Source organism: Nicotiana attenuata, chromosome 2 (assembly GCF_001879085.1).
Source record: "Nicotiana attenuata strain UT chromosome 2, NIATTr2, whole genome shotgun sequence".
NCBI classification, from domain to species: Eukaryota; Viridiplantae; Streptophyta; class Magnoliopsida; order Solanales; family Solanaceae; genus Nicotiana; species Nicotiana attenuata.
This window is the reverse complement of record NC_031990.1, coordinates 27,716,144-27,735,107: the sequence shown is the minus strand read 5'-3', so window position 1 is coordinate 27,735,107 and position 18,964 is coordinate 27,716,144. Positions and strand designations below refer to the sequence as shown.

The window sequence follows — 18,964 nt, the reverse complement described above, 5'->3', positions numbered from 1 at the left end:
CAAATAGAGTAAGTTCCAACGAAAAGATTACCCCCGTGGAAAGCAAAAAGCAGAAAGTAGAACTGAACTTCAATGATATTGCACCAGCTCACAATTTCACACACAGCCACTGAGCATCCAGAGGTTGTTGGCAATAGTGTTCCCATTACTTGTGGCTGCACTGAACTCTTCTTAATGTGGAAAAGTTAGCTGCAGTCAATTCTTCTTTTCCTTTTTCTTTTTCCCTTTAGGCATCTGGTATCTGAAGTTGTGCAGGGTAGGTCCACTAAGGAGGTGAACATTTCGTACCAAAAGGTTTTTCATTACCCGAGACCTCTGGTTAAGGATGTAGATATCTCATCCATTCCACCACGCTCCTTGGTGATACTGCAGTCAATTCTTTGCTTGTTGCAGAACTAGTACTTTTTGTCTTGTTGCTTTTACACTGGAGGGGCTTTTTCTTTACTTTCTACTCAGAAAAATTGCACGTATTGACTGCAACACGGTCTACAAGGAAGATCTCTCTTTACATATACAACAATGCAGAGAATTTAACAAAATCCTCTGTGGAAAACTACTTTAGTACATTTCTCATTATTCAATAGCTAGTTAGATTGATAATGATGTAAGGTACAATATTAATATTAGGTTTAGGGACTTGTAGTTGATCTTCTCTTTGCTGCATTTAGAATGAAGGGACAATTCCATAACTGCTCTCTGCAATTAATTGTGTGGAGAACATCTGGTCTACTTCAGCCTCTACATCTGTTCTTTTCGCAAATCGACCTTTGATTCTTGGCCTTGTTTCTGCATACGCTTTTCTTGAAGCATACCTTATGGTTTTCTCAAATTTACGGTTCTTTTTCTTCTCTCTGTACCTAAGGACTCTGGCTTCCCTGTCCATTGGAGTAAGCTGGGTAGGCATTTGAATCGGAGGGCCTGAGAAGAGGTCAATGGTCCCTTTTGGAGGTCGTGGGTGGGAGTTTGAAGTTTCACTAAGTGCAGATTCTGGAACAACACTAACATCCATGGACGACATCGAAACCTGATAATATATACAGATAAAGAATGTAAGTTTTATACAGTGGCAATGTAAAGAATTTATATCAGCACAATTTAATTGATTATAGAAAGAGCAACGAATCTTTGTTAAAGGTTTATGGTACAAAAGTTTCAAGGGCCTGTTTAAGATAAGAAAAGATAGTTATACTAGCAAAATATGGGCAGCTAAAATGAAAAATCCTCTATTGAAAAAGCATGAATAATTCAGAAGCACTAAACAATCTCTTAAAAAGTTGAATATGAAAATTTAGTAGAATCTCCGTAAGAAGACAACTCATGAATTTAATTAAAGTGCATTTAATTGCCTGAATTGAGATACATGGATATAATGAAGAAAACTTACACTGTGACTCATAGAAGCAGGGTAACCATATCCAGTGTTAGAGCTGTCATACTCCATTCCCAGCTGAAAACTCAGGTGGTGATTTTGCTGCTGTTGTTGTTGGTGGTGTTGTTGCTGTTGGTGGTAGAGAATCATGGATTTCCCCTGTCCGTCCTGAACTGGCACCACGCTATCTCCTCCGTAGTTCTTCTGAGGAACGGAGTAATGTTGTTGCTGCTGATTAACACTGTACTGATCATTAAACTGATTATCCCCTCCATACTCCGCAAGATCCAAGTATTCATCCACTACTTCCCCACCAAACAACATCCCATAGTTATTTTGGTTGTTATTGTTATTAATGTTCTTGTTGTTGTTCTTAACAGGAGGATTCAGCAATAACCATGAAGCTGCTTCATCTTCATCTTCTTCATCTATTGTCGTATCATCTGCATCCTGAGTCAAACTCAAGAACCTATCATCCTCCGTGGCATTCCCCTCGGGGCCACCAATCATCAAAGTACCACCGCTAAGGGTGTCAACAGCTGGAGGACCATATAGGGTACCTGCATAACATATTCAGGATTTAAATTTTATGGATTATAAGGTTTTTTGAAAATCTTCGTATCTGTGCTCGACATTAATTTTGAAGGCATTACCTGGAATGGGCATAATTGGGACACGGTGGTGACGGCGCGCCAAGGGGTTAGCAGAATGGATATCAGCATCGCAGGAGGCACAAAGCGAGGCAGCATCTGCCTTGCAAAGAAAGGCTGCAGGAGCGCGTTCACAGGCCTCGCAAACCCAAACGCGCTCATGACGTGAAGCCACAAGGTTTGCTGCATGTATGCGGGCGTCACAGCCCGCACACAAATAGGCGGAATCCGCCCTACAGTAAACGGTACATGCAGCAGACCGGCAAGTGTCACACACCCTTGCCCAGTTGTTGCTGCTGTTTTCCTTTTTCAACATTGAACTAATTTTGGGTTCTTTTTTCTTCTTCTTGCTCTCTATTTTCTGTTGTATAACTTTGTACTTCTGAGTACTGAACTTGTAGCAGGTATGCTGAAGACTTAAGAGGCACTGTGAAATATGAAGAGGGGAAGGAGGGAAAATAACAGTAGGCAACTACCAAGTGGGAAGGGAATCCGCGGGCGACACGTGGAATGAAGTTAATGGCTAGGAAAAGTTGTTTCATTATCTTGTGGTGGCTGGTGATTCTAGTGGGGCCGGATGGTGGGGACAGGCAACAAGGAGGTTGAAACAAGTGGGTCCACGGGCCTTTTGCCTTTTGGAATCAATTGAGGTGGGAAAGCTTTGTCCAAGAGATTGCCATTTAAGGGGGAGTCTATAGTCTTACTGACACACTTCCTATTATTTAATTATCAGGTGTTACTGTAACTGTATGTATACATTGTAGCTGTGTACGCCTACATTCGTATATAAGTTAAACGCAGAGAAATTCAGTCTTTCAAGTCGATAATGTAGTTGTATCTTTTCTTTTTATAACAATGAATACAAACTCAACTATAAGTTTATGTTGTATGAGATTAGAGAACAAATAAATGTAATAAGTATTACATTTTCTCCTGTTATAGGTCGCCCTCCTTGCTAACACGATGTTTTTGAGTTGCCAAAAGAAGGCATAGCACGAATAAAATATTTTCCTCTTTGACACATTGGTCTAATCTTTCATGCCCTTCCGGTAAAATAATATGTTGAAACAAAGAGTAATGCTCGACTGATGTAACAAGAATATTTTATGTCACTAGTTAAGGGAAGCAGTAATGTTAGTCTCTTTGGTTTTGAATTTTACTTGAGCCTTTGCCAGATGGAGAGCGTTTTGTAGAGTCTGATTAATTTCTAGCTACTTAGAGGGAACCACTTTAATTTCTACATTTAAATGACAATATTTAATTTGCAAGCCAAAATCTATTGGATTTCTAGATTGACAACCTTGAGATTGTAAATAAACGCCCAAGAACTAAAATTTAAAGCGGTATATGGAATGTGACATCCATAACAAAAGTTAGAAAATGAGAGCTGGATTTATTTTCCTTGCATCCAATATTGGAAACCATTAGCTATTTAATTCGAATTTGTGTTGTATTGGCCTATTAAAGAGGTAAAATGATCCTTACCAAAAAGTTTGAGCTGTATTCTTGTTCTGGAAATTGTCATTCTTGAATTGAAGAAATTAGACAACAAAATACAATGCACATTTTTGCCTCATACTAAGCAAATTATTCTGAGAGCACATTCCCAATATACCCATTACTATGTCTACGTGGTGCCTTTTGTGGGGCTTCTGTTACCAATTCCTAATGCACAGGAAAAATGTCTGCAACAACACTCTATTGTTGTGCACAATTAGCCAACTTCAACATCACTTTTTCCTTTCAAACCTTTAAATGCGCTGTTTTTAGGATAAACCCAAAACGAATTTTCGAGACCTCGTGGCTGTTACTCAGTCGGTCATTTAACACCATTTGAGAAGCTGACTCACACGAGTTTTGTACAAAAATTCTGCCCAATGAGTTGTTGCCATGTGGTGTGCAGCTGGATTGAGATCCACCTAAACCACAAGTTTTAATGGGCTAAGACTATGGGCCCAATTCACATGGCTTTTGGGCCCAGTGAAAGGTAAAGCCGCAATCGAAACCTTGTGAGATGGACACAGTGATGTGGCTGTGGCCTTTCAACCTAATGCATTACAGCCACTACTGTAATATCCCTAAGTTGTCTTCATTAGCTTTGGATTTGCTGTCCTGATCAGCTTCAAATGTTGAGTCGGAGTTTGATAGAGATGAATAATTAAAAGCTATTCATCCCCAGCTTTCCTCGCAATTGGCCTCTAAATGCTGATTTAACATTTACTTTTGCTGTCACTTCTTGATTTTTAAGATAGCCTTGCGTGAGTCGGCTGATGACCAAGCAAATAGTCAAGATAAAATCAAAAAGTTTCTTAACTATAGTAGTCTCTTGGAAGGGTAGCATTGGCAAGTGATAAAAGTTGTCGCTATGTGATAAGGATGTCACTATGTGACAACAAGGTTATCGATTCAAGCCGTGAAAATAATCGCTTGCAAAAATATAAAGTAAGACCACATATAATAGAATAAATGCAATTTAATTCTTACACCAACCCTGTGCAAAGTGGAAATTTAATGCACCGAGCGACTGACCAAGAAAGTACCCTAATCTTTAGAGGCATTATGGTTTTGATACTTGATACTATTGGTGGAGTGAAGAGAGAGGTGGTAGTGGAGTGCAATGAGGTTGCATGCCACATAGCATCCACCTCAGCGATGTGTCATGCCACGTGAAATAATTTTGCTAGGATGAAAATTTCTAACAGCATAAAGGTATATTTAAATCAATTATATGACGTCTGTGGTGGACTAATAGTATAACAGAGCGTATAAATGAATATTCCAATAGTATGAAGAATTATTTTGACCCTTTTCAGGAAAAAAAAAAAGTTCATGGTCACATGAGAGTAGATACTTCAAACATACAATTTATGAGTAATAGGTTCTATGAGCTTTCATTGGAAATACCGTGTAAAATACCAACCTTCCTCCTGCTCTAACTGGCTCATTCAAAGATTACAGACAAGTAATTAGTACTTGACTAAGGTTTTTAAATGTATATAGAAATACTGTACAAATATTTCACATAATTTAAATATCTATACATATTAAAAATACCATTTATGTTCAATTGAAAATTAGTTCGAATTAATGTAGTGGAAAAAATGGAAAATTACGGGAATAACTGATATTGTTGGTGTGCCAGCAAACTAATTCCCTTTAATTTTAACAGGGAGTGACATACACAGCTCACACGTGGAACTTCTATGCGTTAGCCACATGTATGAAACGTGGCAGCCTCATCAATCTTACGGTCATGACTGTTGAATATGTTAGCTACTCATAAATATGCAGACTGATAATAAGCTTAGCTAGCTGCGAACTCTTCAATTAGCAACGAATTGACGATAATTCATACAACCAGCAGTACATATAGGTTAAAAGGTTGAAGGAGAGGAATGTCGGGGGCACAAGGAGCACAGCCAAAGGGATCTCTAACACCAACAACATATGAATCAGTTGAACAGAAAGAGGAGGACAAGCCCAAAATGGATGTCCATTCCCGTGAAGATGAACGCGGAATACAGATTGATAAAATCCAGGACAAAGTGAAAGATGCCGCCGGCTTAGGCGGTCCTGTTTTCGGTGCAGGCAAGGAAGAGAACAAACAAGACTTGGGCGTTACCGGCACCGGCTAGTAGAATATATATGAAGTCTAGTTTTGTTAAGTTGTTGTATTAATGCAACTTCTTTTGGTTGTGGTCTTACTGTCTCGTGCTATGTTCATCTGTTTTGGGGCTTCAAATAATCCAAAGTTGTAAAAGAATGATATGAGTATGACGCCTGCTTTAAATATATACTTAATGTACTTGAAAAAGAAACTTTTTTCACTCATAATTAATATGACTGATATATTAAGCAATTAGCCGATGCATCTTCCGCGTAAATTAAAGTTGCTTATAATTGCGCTTTGCGGAGTAAATCGTGGGATTTCTCGATTTGGCGAGACAATCGAGAAGTCTACATTTAATTTAGAGTTTAGACTCGTCAATTTAACAACGCTAGCAAACAATAAAACCTTTGATTTTCTGAAGCAAAAAATGAGAGTGATAACATGAACACATCAACCGTATAACATTGATGGATAGCTTCAATGAGAATAATAAGCAATTAATTACAAACAGCTAAAAACGAGAGGAACATCCCTCTCAGTGAAGAGCAGGAGCAAGTGCGTAGAAATTTAAAAATAGCTAGATTTATTTAAAAATAGTCCAGTTAGCCACTTTTTATGCTCAATAAAATTGAGCAAAAGGAGTTCCAGCATAAGTATACTAGAACTCCAGCATAAGTATACTAGAACTCCAGCATATTATACTAGAGTTCCAGCAAGTACACCGGTCAAGGATAATATATTGTAACTAGGTTCATCGAACTTCAGTATATTATGCTGGACCGATCTCTATTGCAGCAAAATAGTGGTTATTTTTCATAAACGCTGACTATTTTTGAATGGCCAGTTGGAAAACTGGCTATACCGTGCTATTTTGACGAAAAGAAATGAAGAGGTGAAATTAGTGGGTAGACAGTAATGGCCGTTTGAGTTAGAACTTGGGCCACTGACACCTAGAGATTTTGGGTTTGAAATCTCTTGCAGCCCAATCTTATATTCCACATCCACTTGGATTGCAATTTTCCAACTGACATATGACTCAAATGTCATAAGGTTAATCCTAAAGAAGCTTCATATTGCTATTTAAGTTGGTATACCAAAATTCAAGGTGTCTTTTATATATCTTAAATTCTAATGACCGCACTAATTTTAAACATTCAAGCAAATCCCTCCGATATTTAGTCATTTCAGTCCATTGAGATGCAGGATGATGATCGTCTCTCACCGTTAGGTTGTCATATCATGCTCTTTTTTCATTGAAATATCACATGGTATTAGGCGAGGCTGCTAAGCCTTTTCTAGGGGAAAAAAAGGATCATGTTTTGTTACTGCAAAATATCAATTCTCATGATATATTCAGCTATATTGACTTATTGTTTTAGGAGAACAAATTGTTAATGTAATTAAGTTAAAATTGTGTCTTATCTTGTTTTCTAGGAAAAAGGAGAAAACATTGGTTTTCATATTTTTATTAGTAAAAAGAGAGACTTGGCTAGTCTTTATTGAGTATTCCCTACACCAAAATATTTCACTTTTCGCTTCAAGGAATTCAAATCAAGTGTATTTCAGATACTAACTTTTTTTCCTCGTTGAAGCTAAGCTAGCGGTTGTCGCACTCATTTTCTATATAAATGTTACTTTAGTTCACTTTCATTAATTTCATTTGCTTTCTTACCCTCGTTGCCATTGGACAATGAATAAATTTTAGTTGTCACGTATTCAAAAAATAAATTTTTATTTTTACTTGTCACTTTCCCCGTATCAAGATTTATTCTTCCTGTTTCGCCCTTAGCATTAGTTACTCATTCCAAATCATTTTCCAAATCTATTAAGACTATACACCAATTAATATGGGTATTATGGTAAATTATCTATTTTATTTATTATTTCTTAAGGGGCGTGAAAACTCCTAAGAGCATGTTTGGAATGCCACCTTGGAATTGGATTTGGTTGTAATTGCGTGTAATTACACAGTTTGGCATGTTTGTTTGGCCAAGTAATTACTTGGTCAGCATGGAATTGGGGGTAATTAGAGGGGTGTAATTACACTCTCCAATTCTCAAGGGGAGGTGAGAATTGGTGGTAATTACACTGTGTAATTACAAGGTTGATTTTTAGTTTCTTTCATTTTTGTTTTTATTTTCTTTATAACTTTTTATTTTTATTTTTTTAATTTTTTAATTTTATTTTTACTTTTTAATTTCTTTAAATTTTAAAATATATTTTCTTTGTACATTATTTATCTTTTATTTCTCTATCTTTACTTCTTGTGATTCCATGTAATTATTTATATTTTATTTTTTATTTATTTTATTATTATATTTTTTGAAACTACACCTCCTAATATTAGAAATAATGAGTCATTAATAAACTTGGCATATAATGAGTGATGCAATTAAAGTGGAACTTCGTTGTTAAATGTGGTTATAAACTTATCATGTTTCTTATCTTAAGTTGCAGTGGGATTTACTATTATTATGTTGGAATTTGACATAAGTTAAACTATTTTATTTTTTTGAATTTTTGAAATTGTGTTATATTCATGGTTCCNCTCCACCTCTAGGTGCGGGGCAGCCGGTGCTGAAATCATACGGTTGCTGACCCTGCTGTACTGCCTTGCCTCGGAGCCTGGGGTAGTATCTCCTCATATGACCAAGTTCCCTGCACTTGAAACAACCCCGCGGTGTAGCGACCTACTGCCCTGATGACTGACCCTGATGGCCGGTAGACCCACTGGAAGAAGCCTGAATGGCCGGTGGACGATATGAACTCTCCGGCATAGCACTGAAATAAGAATCAGAAGAACCCTGAATAGCTGGTGGGCGATAAGAACTCTCTGGCATGGCGCTGAAATAGGGACGCGCTGGAGCACCCTGAGCAGGTGGTGGTGCTGAATATGGGGGCCTACTCGGCTGCCCCCTCCCAAACTGACCTCTGCCCCTAGCCGGGGCACCTCTGAATTCTCCAGAGAACCTAGCCCTTTTATCCTGCTGCATCTGCTCCCTACCCCTTAGACGGTAGCCCTCAATTCTCCGAGCAATCTCCATTACTAACGGATAAGTAGGGGTGTTCATAAAAACCCGAAAAATCGAACCAAATCGAAAACCAAACCAAACCGACTAAAAAAACCGATACTTTTTGGTTTGGTTTGGTTTTGGTTTTGAATTTTAAAAACCGATCAAATTTGGTTTGGTTTTGGTTTTAATCAGAAAAAAACAAACCAAACCGACCATAGGAGTAGCTATTTTAAATTTATTATTACACCTATATATATGGATATTGTTATACAAAGTTTCAAAAAATTATGGTAAATGTTAATAGTTTGCACTTTTAATATAGTTCTTTACCTTACATTCTAGTTTGATTGGTAGTTTTCTTTTGATTAGTGTAAGAATCCATTTCGTGTTAAAAATAACATATTTTTAATTGAGTCCTTAAATTATTCATCACTATTTGATTCAATTATCATCAATATATCTTGGCAAATAATAGATTTCTCAAAGGGCAATTGATTTGATAGTGTTACATTGAAAATGTGGTTGCGGGAATATGTGTTTGGTATTGTATATCTTATATTTAAGAAAAAACCGACAAATAACCGAAAAAACCGAAAAACTAACATAAACCGAATCGAGAAAAACCGACTTAATAGGTTTGGTTTGGTTCTAATATTTGAAAAACCGACTTACTTGGTTTGGTTTCTTTTAAGGGAAAAACCGATCCAAACCGAACCATGAACACCCTAGGAGGGAGTAAGAAATTTCCATGCCGGACCAGTCTGTTTCTTGGAATTATGATGTCTTTAGTGTTGCTTCGTGTATTGCGCTGAAAAATAAAGCAACCTTCTTTTTTTAAGAATGATTCTCCAGAAATCATTAGCTTCTGCACCAGCAAATTCTCACTCTGACCCGACCCTCCATTATAAAATGACGTCTGATTCCTTTTCAACAGCCGTCGCTAATCATTATATATATGCAAACCGAACTAGCAATGAGGCATATGTACTCAAGCCAAATGATGATTGTTATGGGAATGCACTCAATAATATGCTTAAAAACTAATCTCATAATGTCAAAGTTACACCATTATCTAAACTACAAATACAGGTCTTAAGTAAAAAAAAATATTGAACTCTCAATTAAAATCATTTAACTAAAACATGAACATGTACAAGGAAAAAAAAGAACACATCAAAGTTCTTTGAATCTTTGGTGGTTCCTTACTATACAATACATAGTTTAACAAATGGCCTCTAGAAATCTGCCTGAAAGTTCTAAGTGTGAATTTCAATCTGTATAAATACATACTACTAAAGAATATAATAGCTCACCTAGGACCAGATAGCTCCATGGCTTGTACAAGCAACAAAGAATCATCAGTGAGATCTGAAAATCTCTCGGATGAAGACAACTCTTTCGTTTTATATTTGTTACTACCGTCAAATTTCTGGGATGCTTCCCACCTCTCTGCAAGTCCATCACCTTCAAGCATTCGAACGATTTCAGACATTTTTGGTCTGTGGCCTGGAAGATATTGAGTGCAGAGCAAAGCAACTTGAACCATTTCCTCTAGCTCAATTCGATCGTAGTTGCTTTTCAAATCTTTATCAACCAGGATATCAAGTTTCTTTTCTAGGTGAATTTTCTTAACCTGATACATGCAACACAAGGTTATATTCGGGGAATGACATTTTAAAAATAGAAGAAGGAAATGCATTGTTTAGCGTGAAACTCTATGCATTGTTTAGCGTGAAACTCTAAGAGTTTAGACACATACCAAAAGTATCCTTAGAACATTTCTATGGCTATAAGAGCACGTCATTAAGGGTAAGAGAAGTTTAAGGTTAACTAGTATCCAAATATAGAAAAGTGACATTCTTTTTGGGACAGATTGAAAAAGGAAAGAGTGTAACGTTAAATGGAATTGGAGGGATAGATGCTTATTTGAGGCTTGACAAATGAACACTCACCCAATCAAGCATTGCTCCTTTCTGGTTAGCTGCTTTTCCAAATTCTATAGCTCTCATTCCAGTGATCAGTTCAAGAAGAAGAATTCCAAATCCAAACACATCAGTTTTCTCAGATGATTGGCCTGTTGAAAGGTATTCAGGTGCTATATGCCCCACAGTTCCACGAACAGCGGTTGTGACATGCGTATCCTGGTGATCCAAAAGCTTTGCCAGCCCAAAGTCTCCCACAACCGCCTCACAATAGTCATCGAGCAATATATTTGCTGCCTTAACATCCCTATGAATTATCTTTGGATCACATTGTTCATGAAGATATAACAGTCCTCGAGCAGCTCCTAGAGCAATTCGCTTCCTTGTTCCCCAGTCCAACACCGGTTTTACTATAGAGAGTAACACGTATTATTTCAGCACAAGACAAATAAGAAATCTGAAATGCCACTTGAAATGAATATGTATTGTTACCTCTGAGACGAAAAGCTACACTACCATTAGACATATAGGGGTAAACCAAAAGCTTCTCGTTCGGTGTCATGCAAAATCCATAGAGCCTGAGGAGGTTACGGTGCACTGCTAAGCTTATCATTTCAACTTCTGTCTGGAATTGCTTCTCACCGCCAATTGCATTGCCATCATTTAGCCTCTTTACAGCCACCGGAGTCCCATCTGGGAGATGACCTTTATAAACTTTACCAAAACCACCTTTTCCCAAAATGTTTTTGCTGCTGAAGTTGTTGGTTGCAATCTGGAGATCCTTGAATTGAAATCTTCTCAAATTTCCGAGGGAAACTTCTTCATGGTGCCGATCTAAAAATTTTAAATAACAGAAATGAGTATGAACCTATGAGCATAACTTTCATAAGGACATTGAGCTAAAGTTCTATAACAAATTGACCAACCTTTGACATCAAAAAAGGCCTGTTGATTATGTCTATGCCTTGACCACAGAAACAGTCCAATTCCAAGAACGAGCAAAGAGATGCAACCAAGGCTTGAGCCAAACACAAGTGCAATTTTGTGACTTTTTTGCTTCCCAGAAGGCAGAGCTGGATAACAAAGGCAAGAACTCTTGAAATTACAGGCTGAAGAAAATGGCTAAATTTGAAAAATGACATTCTATAATGCATACATTCTGAACTGTTCAATGTCATTGACATAGGTAGCAGCTGCGTTCCGTAGCAGTCTGGCTCAGATCCTGTCGCACAGATCAATGGATTTCCAACAATGCTACAATGAACAACATAAATGATTTCAATATTCCAGCTTTTCATTAAACATAATTTAAAAGACTCAATGGGGCAACTGATCCATGAATAAACTGTTTATTAGCTTACTCGAATTTCTTAGAAGGAAACCTAGGCACTGGTCCGCTCAAGTTATTATAGGACAAGTCCCTGAATCCAAAAAATTAAATACCAAACTCAATCCAAATTGTTGAAGCTATTAACATTACAATAAGAAAAAACAAAAAAGAGAAATAAGAAAAAGACAAGTAGTAGGGGTTTACACTAGAGTGAGCTGTGACAGGTTAGTCAATGAGACTGGAATTTCTCCAGATAAACTGTTATTGTTGAGCCTCCTAAAGCAGTTAATAAAAGGAATCAAAGATTAAAAATTCTGGAAGATAAAATGAACAAAAATGCAAAGTGTCAAAGCATAAAAAATGAAGTTTTCTCTCTTTTCAATACTTTAGATACTTACATATACTTGAGGCTATTCAAGTGTCCCAAAGAAGGAGGAATATCACCAATAAAGAAATTATCTGAAAGATCAAGAGTCTGAAGCTTTGAGAGCCTTCCAACCTCTTTTGGAATTGGACCTGTTATATTGTTATTCTGCATTAATCTGTCAAAAAATAGTTATTCATCGCTTAAAATAACACTAAAACAATCAAGAAAGCTTGAAATTACAAAATTTAATACTCACATAATCTGAAGATTTGTTAAATTGCCAATGCTTGGAGAAAGACTACCAGATAGATTTTGGCTGGGAGACCCTCTGCATAAAACACCCTATTAACATTGAATTATAGGGGAAAGATATTTTTTTCAACCTTTGAATTCCAAATAAACAGAAAAAAAACAAAAAACAAAAGGCATTAATCTTTTACTTACAGGCCAATAACAAGACTCTCAGCAGAGCAAGTAACCATAGCCCAACTACATGGATCAACTGAGGTACCATCCCAATTATCAAGAACTCCATGAGGATCTTTTAAGTCAGCTTTTATTGCCATTAAAGCTTGCACTGAACATAATAAGAACAACCCCAGATGAAGATGAAATTTCTTCATTATATCAAAATTTTTAGGCTAAGTATCATACACTCTGAAGAATATTTTCAGTAAGGAATACTACTAATTATACCTTCAAAGTTGACACCTTTAGGAGAGAGCAATCCTGTTGCAGTGTTCCAAAGGGCAAAGAATGTCACAAACAAGAATGTAGCATTTAACTCACTTCTCCTTTCCATTAAATGTTCAATTCACAGAAATCAAGAAAGAAACAGAAACTCAATAATCAAGCCTTTGATGAATTTACTGAAGCTATACAGAAAGATAAACCCTGTATTGGATTTTCCTCTAGGGGGTAATCTAATAGTAATAGTTTAGTCTTTAGATATTGAGAACAAAACTATAGCTTTTGTATACCAGAAAATCATTTTACTACTGTCTTGTCAGTCCTCACAAAAAAAAGCAGTCTTTCTAAAAAGGAGAACTTAGCATGCCTGTCACTGCGACAGAGCCCCCTTGTATGGAAAAGAATATTTTAATATTCTAAACTTTAATAAAGCAGAATATTATTACCATTAGGCTAATATTTTTTAAGTTTGAGATATGGAAATCTACTTGCTGCTATCTTAATCAAACACTTTGTCTTGAAATATAGACAGTGAAATGACAAGTTTTTAATGGCATCTTCTTTAAGCTTAAATCAAAATCATTCTTGTAAAGACAAATAAACAAAAGTATTACTCTCTCCGGTCCACAATAAGTGATCAATTTAATTTTTTATTTTGGTTCAAAATAAGTGTAATCAAGAAAAAAATCAATTTGTTTTTACAAAATTACCCTTATGTATATATTCCTAATAAGTTTTTTTACTCCTCACATTAAATATTTAATTAAGGGTAGTTTAGTCATACTAGGTATTTCTGTATAGAATTTTGTATTTTTTTAATGGGCGTGGCCAAAAGCAAATTGGTCACTTATTGTAGACCGGAGGGAGCAGTGAAAAGGTATGTATAATAAGATCAAATATTTCTCGTGGGTGAGTCATTCACTAGCTAACTTATGGCTTAGAAATTTGTAATTTTTGTCATTATTATGGGAGCTTTATTATGTGGGATAATATTTTTAGAAAGATATAGGGAACAAAAATTTGGTATGTGTAAGAGTGCAAGTATTGGCTTATGGGAGTTGGATTTGCAAGGGAATCCAACATTCCCTGAGTTTGGCCATACAACAAAATCCCAAAACTTTATCTTATTTTATAAAAAAAATTATAGTTTTAATTAACAACCTAAGAATGTGGGAATCTCAAGAAATTTAGGCTCGAGATTGATAATGGTTTTGGTGACCAGTGGCATGGGCCATGGTCCAAAGACCACGCCCATGATAAGGGGGTGGGTATCTTTGTTCGCCGTGAGACCACTCGTTTTAATTCTCTATACATTTTTACCCCCATAACTTTTTCTACCTTTTTATCTTTTGGATAATTATGCTGTTTGCCCATCTTGTTTACACATTTAGAGCCGTTTGGACATAACAAATAATTTCCTTTTTTTCCCAAAAAATTTTATTTTTTTTCCGAAATCAGCGTTTGTTCGTAAAATTTCAAATTTTCACTTGAAGATGCATTATGAAAATTTTCGAAAATTTTAAAAACTCCAAAAAATAATTTTTCAAAATTTTCACTCAAATCACTCACAAAACTTCAAAAACAATCCAAACTGAAATTTATGTCCAAACACAACTCTAAATTTCAAATACCATTTTCACATGAAATTTTTTTCACTATTTTTTGGAATTTTACAATTCTTATGTCCAAACGCCTACTTAATATTTTACCTTCTATTTATCTCTCACCAACACTGGGATCGGATAAGTTTGTTAACCAAAAAACTTAAATAAATGAAAAACAATCACCTAGCATTTCTTATGACGCTAATATTTCATGATTTTCATCCACTTCATTAACAACTCGCTCTTGAGAAGAGCCTATTTTCGTTCTTTTTTTATTACCTACCTCGCGTATGTATAAGACCGAATCCATTCGATGTTATAGCTAGATGTAAAAGACATCTATTTTTCAAAACGAATTTTTTTTACCATATTTATTTTCGAGCAAATAGTATCGTCCTAAAATAAAACATTATCGAGATAAAAAGATGTGTGAAAATTGCATAATACTGGAAATAAAAAAAGGTCAATATGTATTTTTTTCAAGTTTTTCTATTCCATAAAATATTCGTAATTGTAAAAAAAAAAAAAAAAAAGGTTCTCTGTAGACTAGTATCTTTATTTCACATTATTTTTTATTCATAAAATCTATACCTATAAAATTTGCTAATCGGCTGTTTTGTAAAAAGGTCAAGAAATCACCCACCTCAAGTTTACTACCTTTTGGGTTGAGTGTTTTCAGGGCCGGATTTAAAGCATCGTGTATGTGTTCACCAAAACTCACTAACTTTTGATTATACCATACATATATATATATATATAAATTTCATTAAATATCTATAAATGCTAGACTATGAATTTAATTATTATTGTATACTCAATTAAAGATTATTGTAAGAACTCGTACACTTTAAATCTTGGATCAGTATCTGAGTGTGTGGCCAAGATAGGAATCATGTGTGTACTTTAATTGATTCCAGAAGCTATTACCACACTATAATGTTGTTAGGACTAGTTAAACATGATTTCACATGCTTAGCACTAAGCTTCATGAGACAGTCATTCCAGAGAAACTTATCTAGAAAAGAAAAGTACTTTATAAAGCTAAAGCTGCCCACCCTCCATCCTTTCATGCTCCCTTTAACATCATGGTGAGGAATTTCAATTTTTTGTGGGTGGACATTATCATTCCATCTCTCCTTTTTTTGTTTCCCCCTTTCGTTTCTTTTCATTTAAATAAAAAGTAAATTAATTATGATTGAAAATTAATCTTAATTATGTGGCCTTTTCTTCAGTGGGAGTCTGTACACTTTTCATGGCATCTGACGTGTTCGTTTTGTATATAGCTGCTTGTACGCATTGCTTCGTTAAATGGACCGTTCCAAGACCAGTCAAATTTTCAGGACTAAGGAGTAAGGAGCAAGGGACACTACTGACTACTGAGTATTGAGGGTAAAACATAGTTCAGTCTTTCTTTAACATTTTATATGAACATTTAGTTTGAGACGGAGCTTAACAAAATAATTTGATTTAGGTATTATACTAATAGTAGTGAAATAAAATATAAAGTTAATACAAAAAATATTTTTTAATAGGTAAAAAGAAATTTTACCTCCTACGGCAAATGTATACCCCCTATTTATTATAAACCAAAATTATTTTAAAATATTATTTTCTATACCTACATTTTATATTTTATACAAAATAAGTATTTATGGTATATACTACTATATAAATTAATAGCCACTAAACAATAGTGGTTTCTGAAAATTCTTCTAGATAAAATATATAGATTTGAATTTGAAATTTTTGGAATGGTGTCAAATGTTGTTTCGTCCTAGATAAAGAGAGTCATATATATAGGACGCGTAGAATATGCAAAATCAAAACTCTAAAATAGATAAAGTGCAAAATTAAGAGCTTGTTTGGCCAAGCTGTTAAAATCTGCTTATTTTGAAATGTACTTTTTTTTATGAGTACTTTTGAAAAAAAAAAACAGTTTGTGTTTGGTCAATTCATTTAAGAAGTATTTTTTGTAATATTTGATAAACAAATTGTGTTCAGCCAATCTTTCTAAAAAGTGCTTTTGAGTGTCAAATTACCAAAAAGGATAGTACAAATGTCTTATAACTATTTTAAAGAGAAAAATAAACTTAAATATTTATCGTAAGATATTTTTATTATTTTATTTAATTAAAATATGAAACATAAAGTAAACATACATATTAAAGATTTAAATCAATTTTACTTATCTAGTTATACCAAAACATATAATATTATCTTGTATAATTACTTATTGTTACATGATGACTTGAATAATCAAAATACATCATTCAGTATAAATTAGAAGTCTATTCCACAAATTACTATATATTGATAACCTACCATGAAATAATAAATAAAGTCACTCACATATGATAAAAATTTTCAAAAATTTCATCTCTACGTCTATCGCACAATGCCTCATATTAGTAGAAGACTTGCCTTGCATTTCTAAAGGAATACCAAAAGGCCCATCTCCTTCCTCAATCTCTGCAGTAATGTCCGTATTAGTATAATAGTTGAATTCCTTATCGTTAGAAGAATATTGTCTGATGAAATTATGTATAGCCATGGTAGTTGTAACTAGATGATTCTTAGTGTCAAACTTGAAAGATGGCATTATGCGTAAAATAAAAATATAATTTAAATATATATTTAAAAAAATTGTTTTCGTAAAAAAAAGTTAAGTATGTTTAATTCAAATTCAAAAAGAATAACTAATTATTAACAATACATAATGTATAATTTAGTTTTTTAAATTAATTTTTACCTAACCTAACTAACGTTGTACTAAATGTCAAATGGTCTATTGTGAGGCTGCCACTTGGCTTAATTTGGATGCTCTTTCATCTTCTTTTAATAATAATATAGATAGATTGTACGATGCTATTATAAATTTATCACCTATTTGTAAGTTATTTTGCACAAATTAGATTTGATAACTGTTTTAAAGATTCGGGAACTGATAGCATGTAACAAAAGAAATTATAAATAATTATTTGTAGGAAGAGAATTGATAATCCAGAGAAGGATGTAGATAATTTACTTTAGTGTGAAAAAGAAGAAAATAACTTGGAAAGTTACAAGACATTACACAAACAAAAAATCAAAAACAAGAAAAATCAATAAAGAATTTAGAAAGTTACAATATGATTCATGTATATGATATCTTTAATTTTAAAAAAAAAATGGTAAAACCAGAAACAAAAAATGAAAAGAAAAACTTAAATCAGCAAGGGATAATTTGGACAATATAAATTTATGGTGAGGATAGTTTTGCCTTGAATAAATTAATTTTCTGCTTCTGCTTCTGCTTCTGCTTCTGCTTCTTGAAAGTAGCTAGAATTTTCTGCTTCATCCCAAAAACAAAAAAACTGCTTCTGCTGCTGGGCAAAAGTACTTCTCTATCTTGGCCAAACAACTTAAATTTTTTAGAAAGTACTTTTTTGACAGTAAAAAATACTTTTGGCTTCCCAAAAGTTTGGCTAAACCGGCTCTAAGGCTCATTCAATGTCTAGAGCCTAGTTTGGAACCAAAGTTTAGTTAAGTAGGAAAACACGTTTGCATGCAATTATTCAATTAATTTTCTTTTTTCGTGTTTGGAAGTGAAATACTATGAATTAAGGAAAAGAGTGGAAATATACAATGGATCACTGATTGTTGCTCCAGCCCAACAAAGATCAAATTATTCCTCAACGGAAAATTTAGGCATATTTTGAAAAGTGATTTCTTTAAAATATGCTGAGTATTGGGAAAAAGTTAAAATTTGATTCCAAAAACAATTTTACTGTTCACCTTACCTAACTAGTACTCAAAGGTAAGAAAATTGTCTAGTATATACTTTGCTTCGTTCATTCTTAGTTTGTTTATTACTTCCACCTAATCCAATTGTACCCAAAGCTTAGACAGTTCTACATTTGTTTTTCTTCTTCATTTTACCTTTTTATTCCTTTGCTTCAGCCAATTTTTATCCAAAGTTTAAAGTGTTTTACCTTTAATTTTCTCTCCCTTCATTTCACCCAATTGGTACCTAAAGTTTGGAAACTTGTATTTTACTTTCCTTTTTCTCTTTCCCCCTTTTCACTTTTCTTCTTATATTTTCCTTTATTTTACCCAATTGATTCAAAAGAAAAAGAAGTACTAGAAGTGCATGGTGAAAGTGAAGGAAAAGTAAACATGCAGGAGAATGAAGCACAAGTTTAAGCATATTTCCCACTTTTTTTTCTCCCTCCTAAGTTATCCAAACAGATAATTTATTTCTTTTTTTTTCCCCTTACTTTTCCTTTTTATTTTTTCATTCTGACGTGATGATCACATTAGCCAACTGAAATTTCTTCTGAAATTGTGTGGAAAAAAAAATATTTAAAGCCTTTGTTCAATTATTAACATTTCCATCAAGAGATTGGATTCCATAATACAATAGGGTTTC

At 34.4% G+C, this 18,964-nt stretch overlaps 3 protein-coding genes and 1 long non-coding RNA gene across 4 annotated transcripts; 2 read left to right on the top strand and 2 right to left on the bottom strand.

Annotated features, from left to right (window-relative positions):
• On the bottom strand, positions 471–2,451 carry LOC109206005 (zinc finger protein CONSTANS-LIKE 2). The gene is made up of 3 exons (XM_019368774.1): positions 2,023–2,451; positions 1,385–1,929; positions 471–1,024 (listed from the first exon to the last, which is right to left on the bottom strand). The coding sequence occupies exons 1-3, from the start codon at positions 2,333–2,335 to the stop codon at positions 665–667; spliced, it is 1,218 nt and encodes a 405-aa protein (XP_019224319.1). The 5' UTR covers positions 2,336–2,451; the 3' UTR covers positions 471–664.
• Positions 2,611–2,908, top strand: LOC109206021. The gene is made up of 2 exons (XR_002064776.1): positions 2,611–2,669; positions 2,753–2,908. It is a non-coding gene; the product is annotated as an uncharacterized LOC109206021 (long non-coding RNA).
• LOC109222887 lies at positions 5,311–5,853 on the top strand. Its single transcript, XM_019387182.1, has one exon. It carries the CDS (start codon positions 5,415–5,417, stop codon positions 5,652–5,654), a length of 240 nt encoding a protein of 79 aa, XP_019242727.1. The 5' UTR covers positions 5,311–5,414; the 3' UTR covers positions 5,655–5,853.
• LOC109205997 (protein NSP-INTERACTING KINASE 1-like) lies at positions 9,677–13,325 on the bottom strand. Its single transcript, XM_019368763.1, has 11 exons — positions 12,959–13,325; positions 12,707–12,839; positions 12,519–12,590; positions 12,294–12,437; positions 12,100–12,171; positions 11,927–11,986; positions 11,722–11,819; positions 11,492–11,638; positions 11,058–11,399; positions 10,596–10,975; positions 9,677–10,276 (listed from the first exon to the last, which is right to left on the bottom strand). The coding sequence occupies exons 1-11, from the start codon at positions 13,062–13,064 to the stop codon at positions 9,953–9,955; spliced, it is 1,878 nt and encodes a 625-aa protein (XP_019224308.1). The 5' UTR covers positions 13,065–13,325; the 3' UTR covers positions 9,677–9,952.

Excerpts from the sequence above, each read along its gene's own strand:
- LOC109206005 (XM_019368774.1), bottom strand. The coding sequence starts at position 2,335 with ATGTTGAAAAAGGAAAACAGCAGCAACAACTGGGCAAGGGTGTGTGAC. Across the intron at positions 1,930-2,022 it reads CCCAATTATGCCCATTCCAG|GTACCCTATATGGTCCTCCA; the intron begins GTAATGCCTTCA and ends TATGTTATGCAG. Across the intron at positions 1,025-1,384 it reads CTGCTTCTATGAGTCACAGT|GTTTCGATGTCGTCCATGGA; the intron begins GTAAGTTTTCTT and ends ATATATTATCAG.
- LOC109222887 (XM_019387182.1), top strand. The coding sequence starts at position 5,415 with ATGTCGGGGGCACAAGGAGCACAGCCAAAGGGATCTCTAACACCAACA.
- LOC109205997 (XM_019368763.1), bottom strand. The coding sequence starts at position 13,064 with ATGGAAAGGAGAAGTGAGTTAAATGCTACATTCTTGTTTGTGACATTC. Across the intron at positions 12,591-12,706 it reads GAGAGTCTTGTTATTGGCCT|AGGGTCTCCCAGCCAAAATC; the intron begins GTAAGTAAAAGA and ends TGTTTTATGCAG. Across the intron at positions 11,987-12,099 it reads CTGTCACAGCTCACTCTAGT|GGACTTGTCCTATAATAACT; the intron begins GTAAACCCCTAC and ends TTTTGGATTCAG.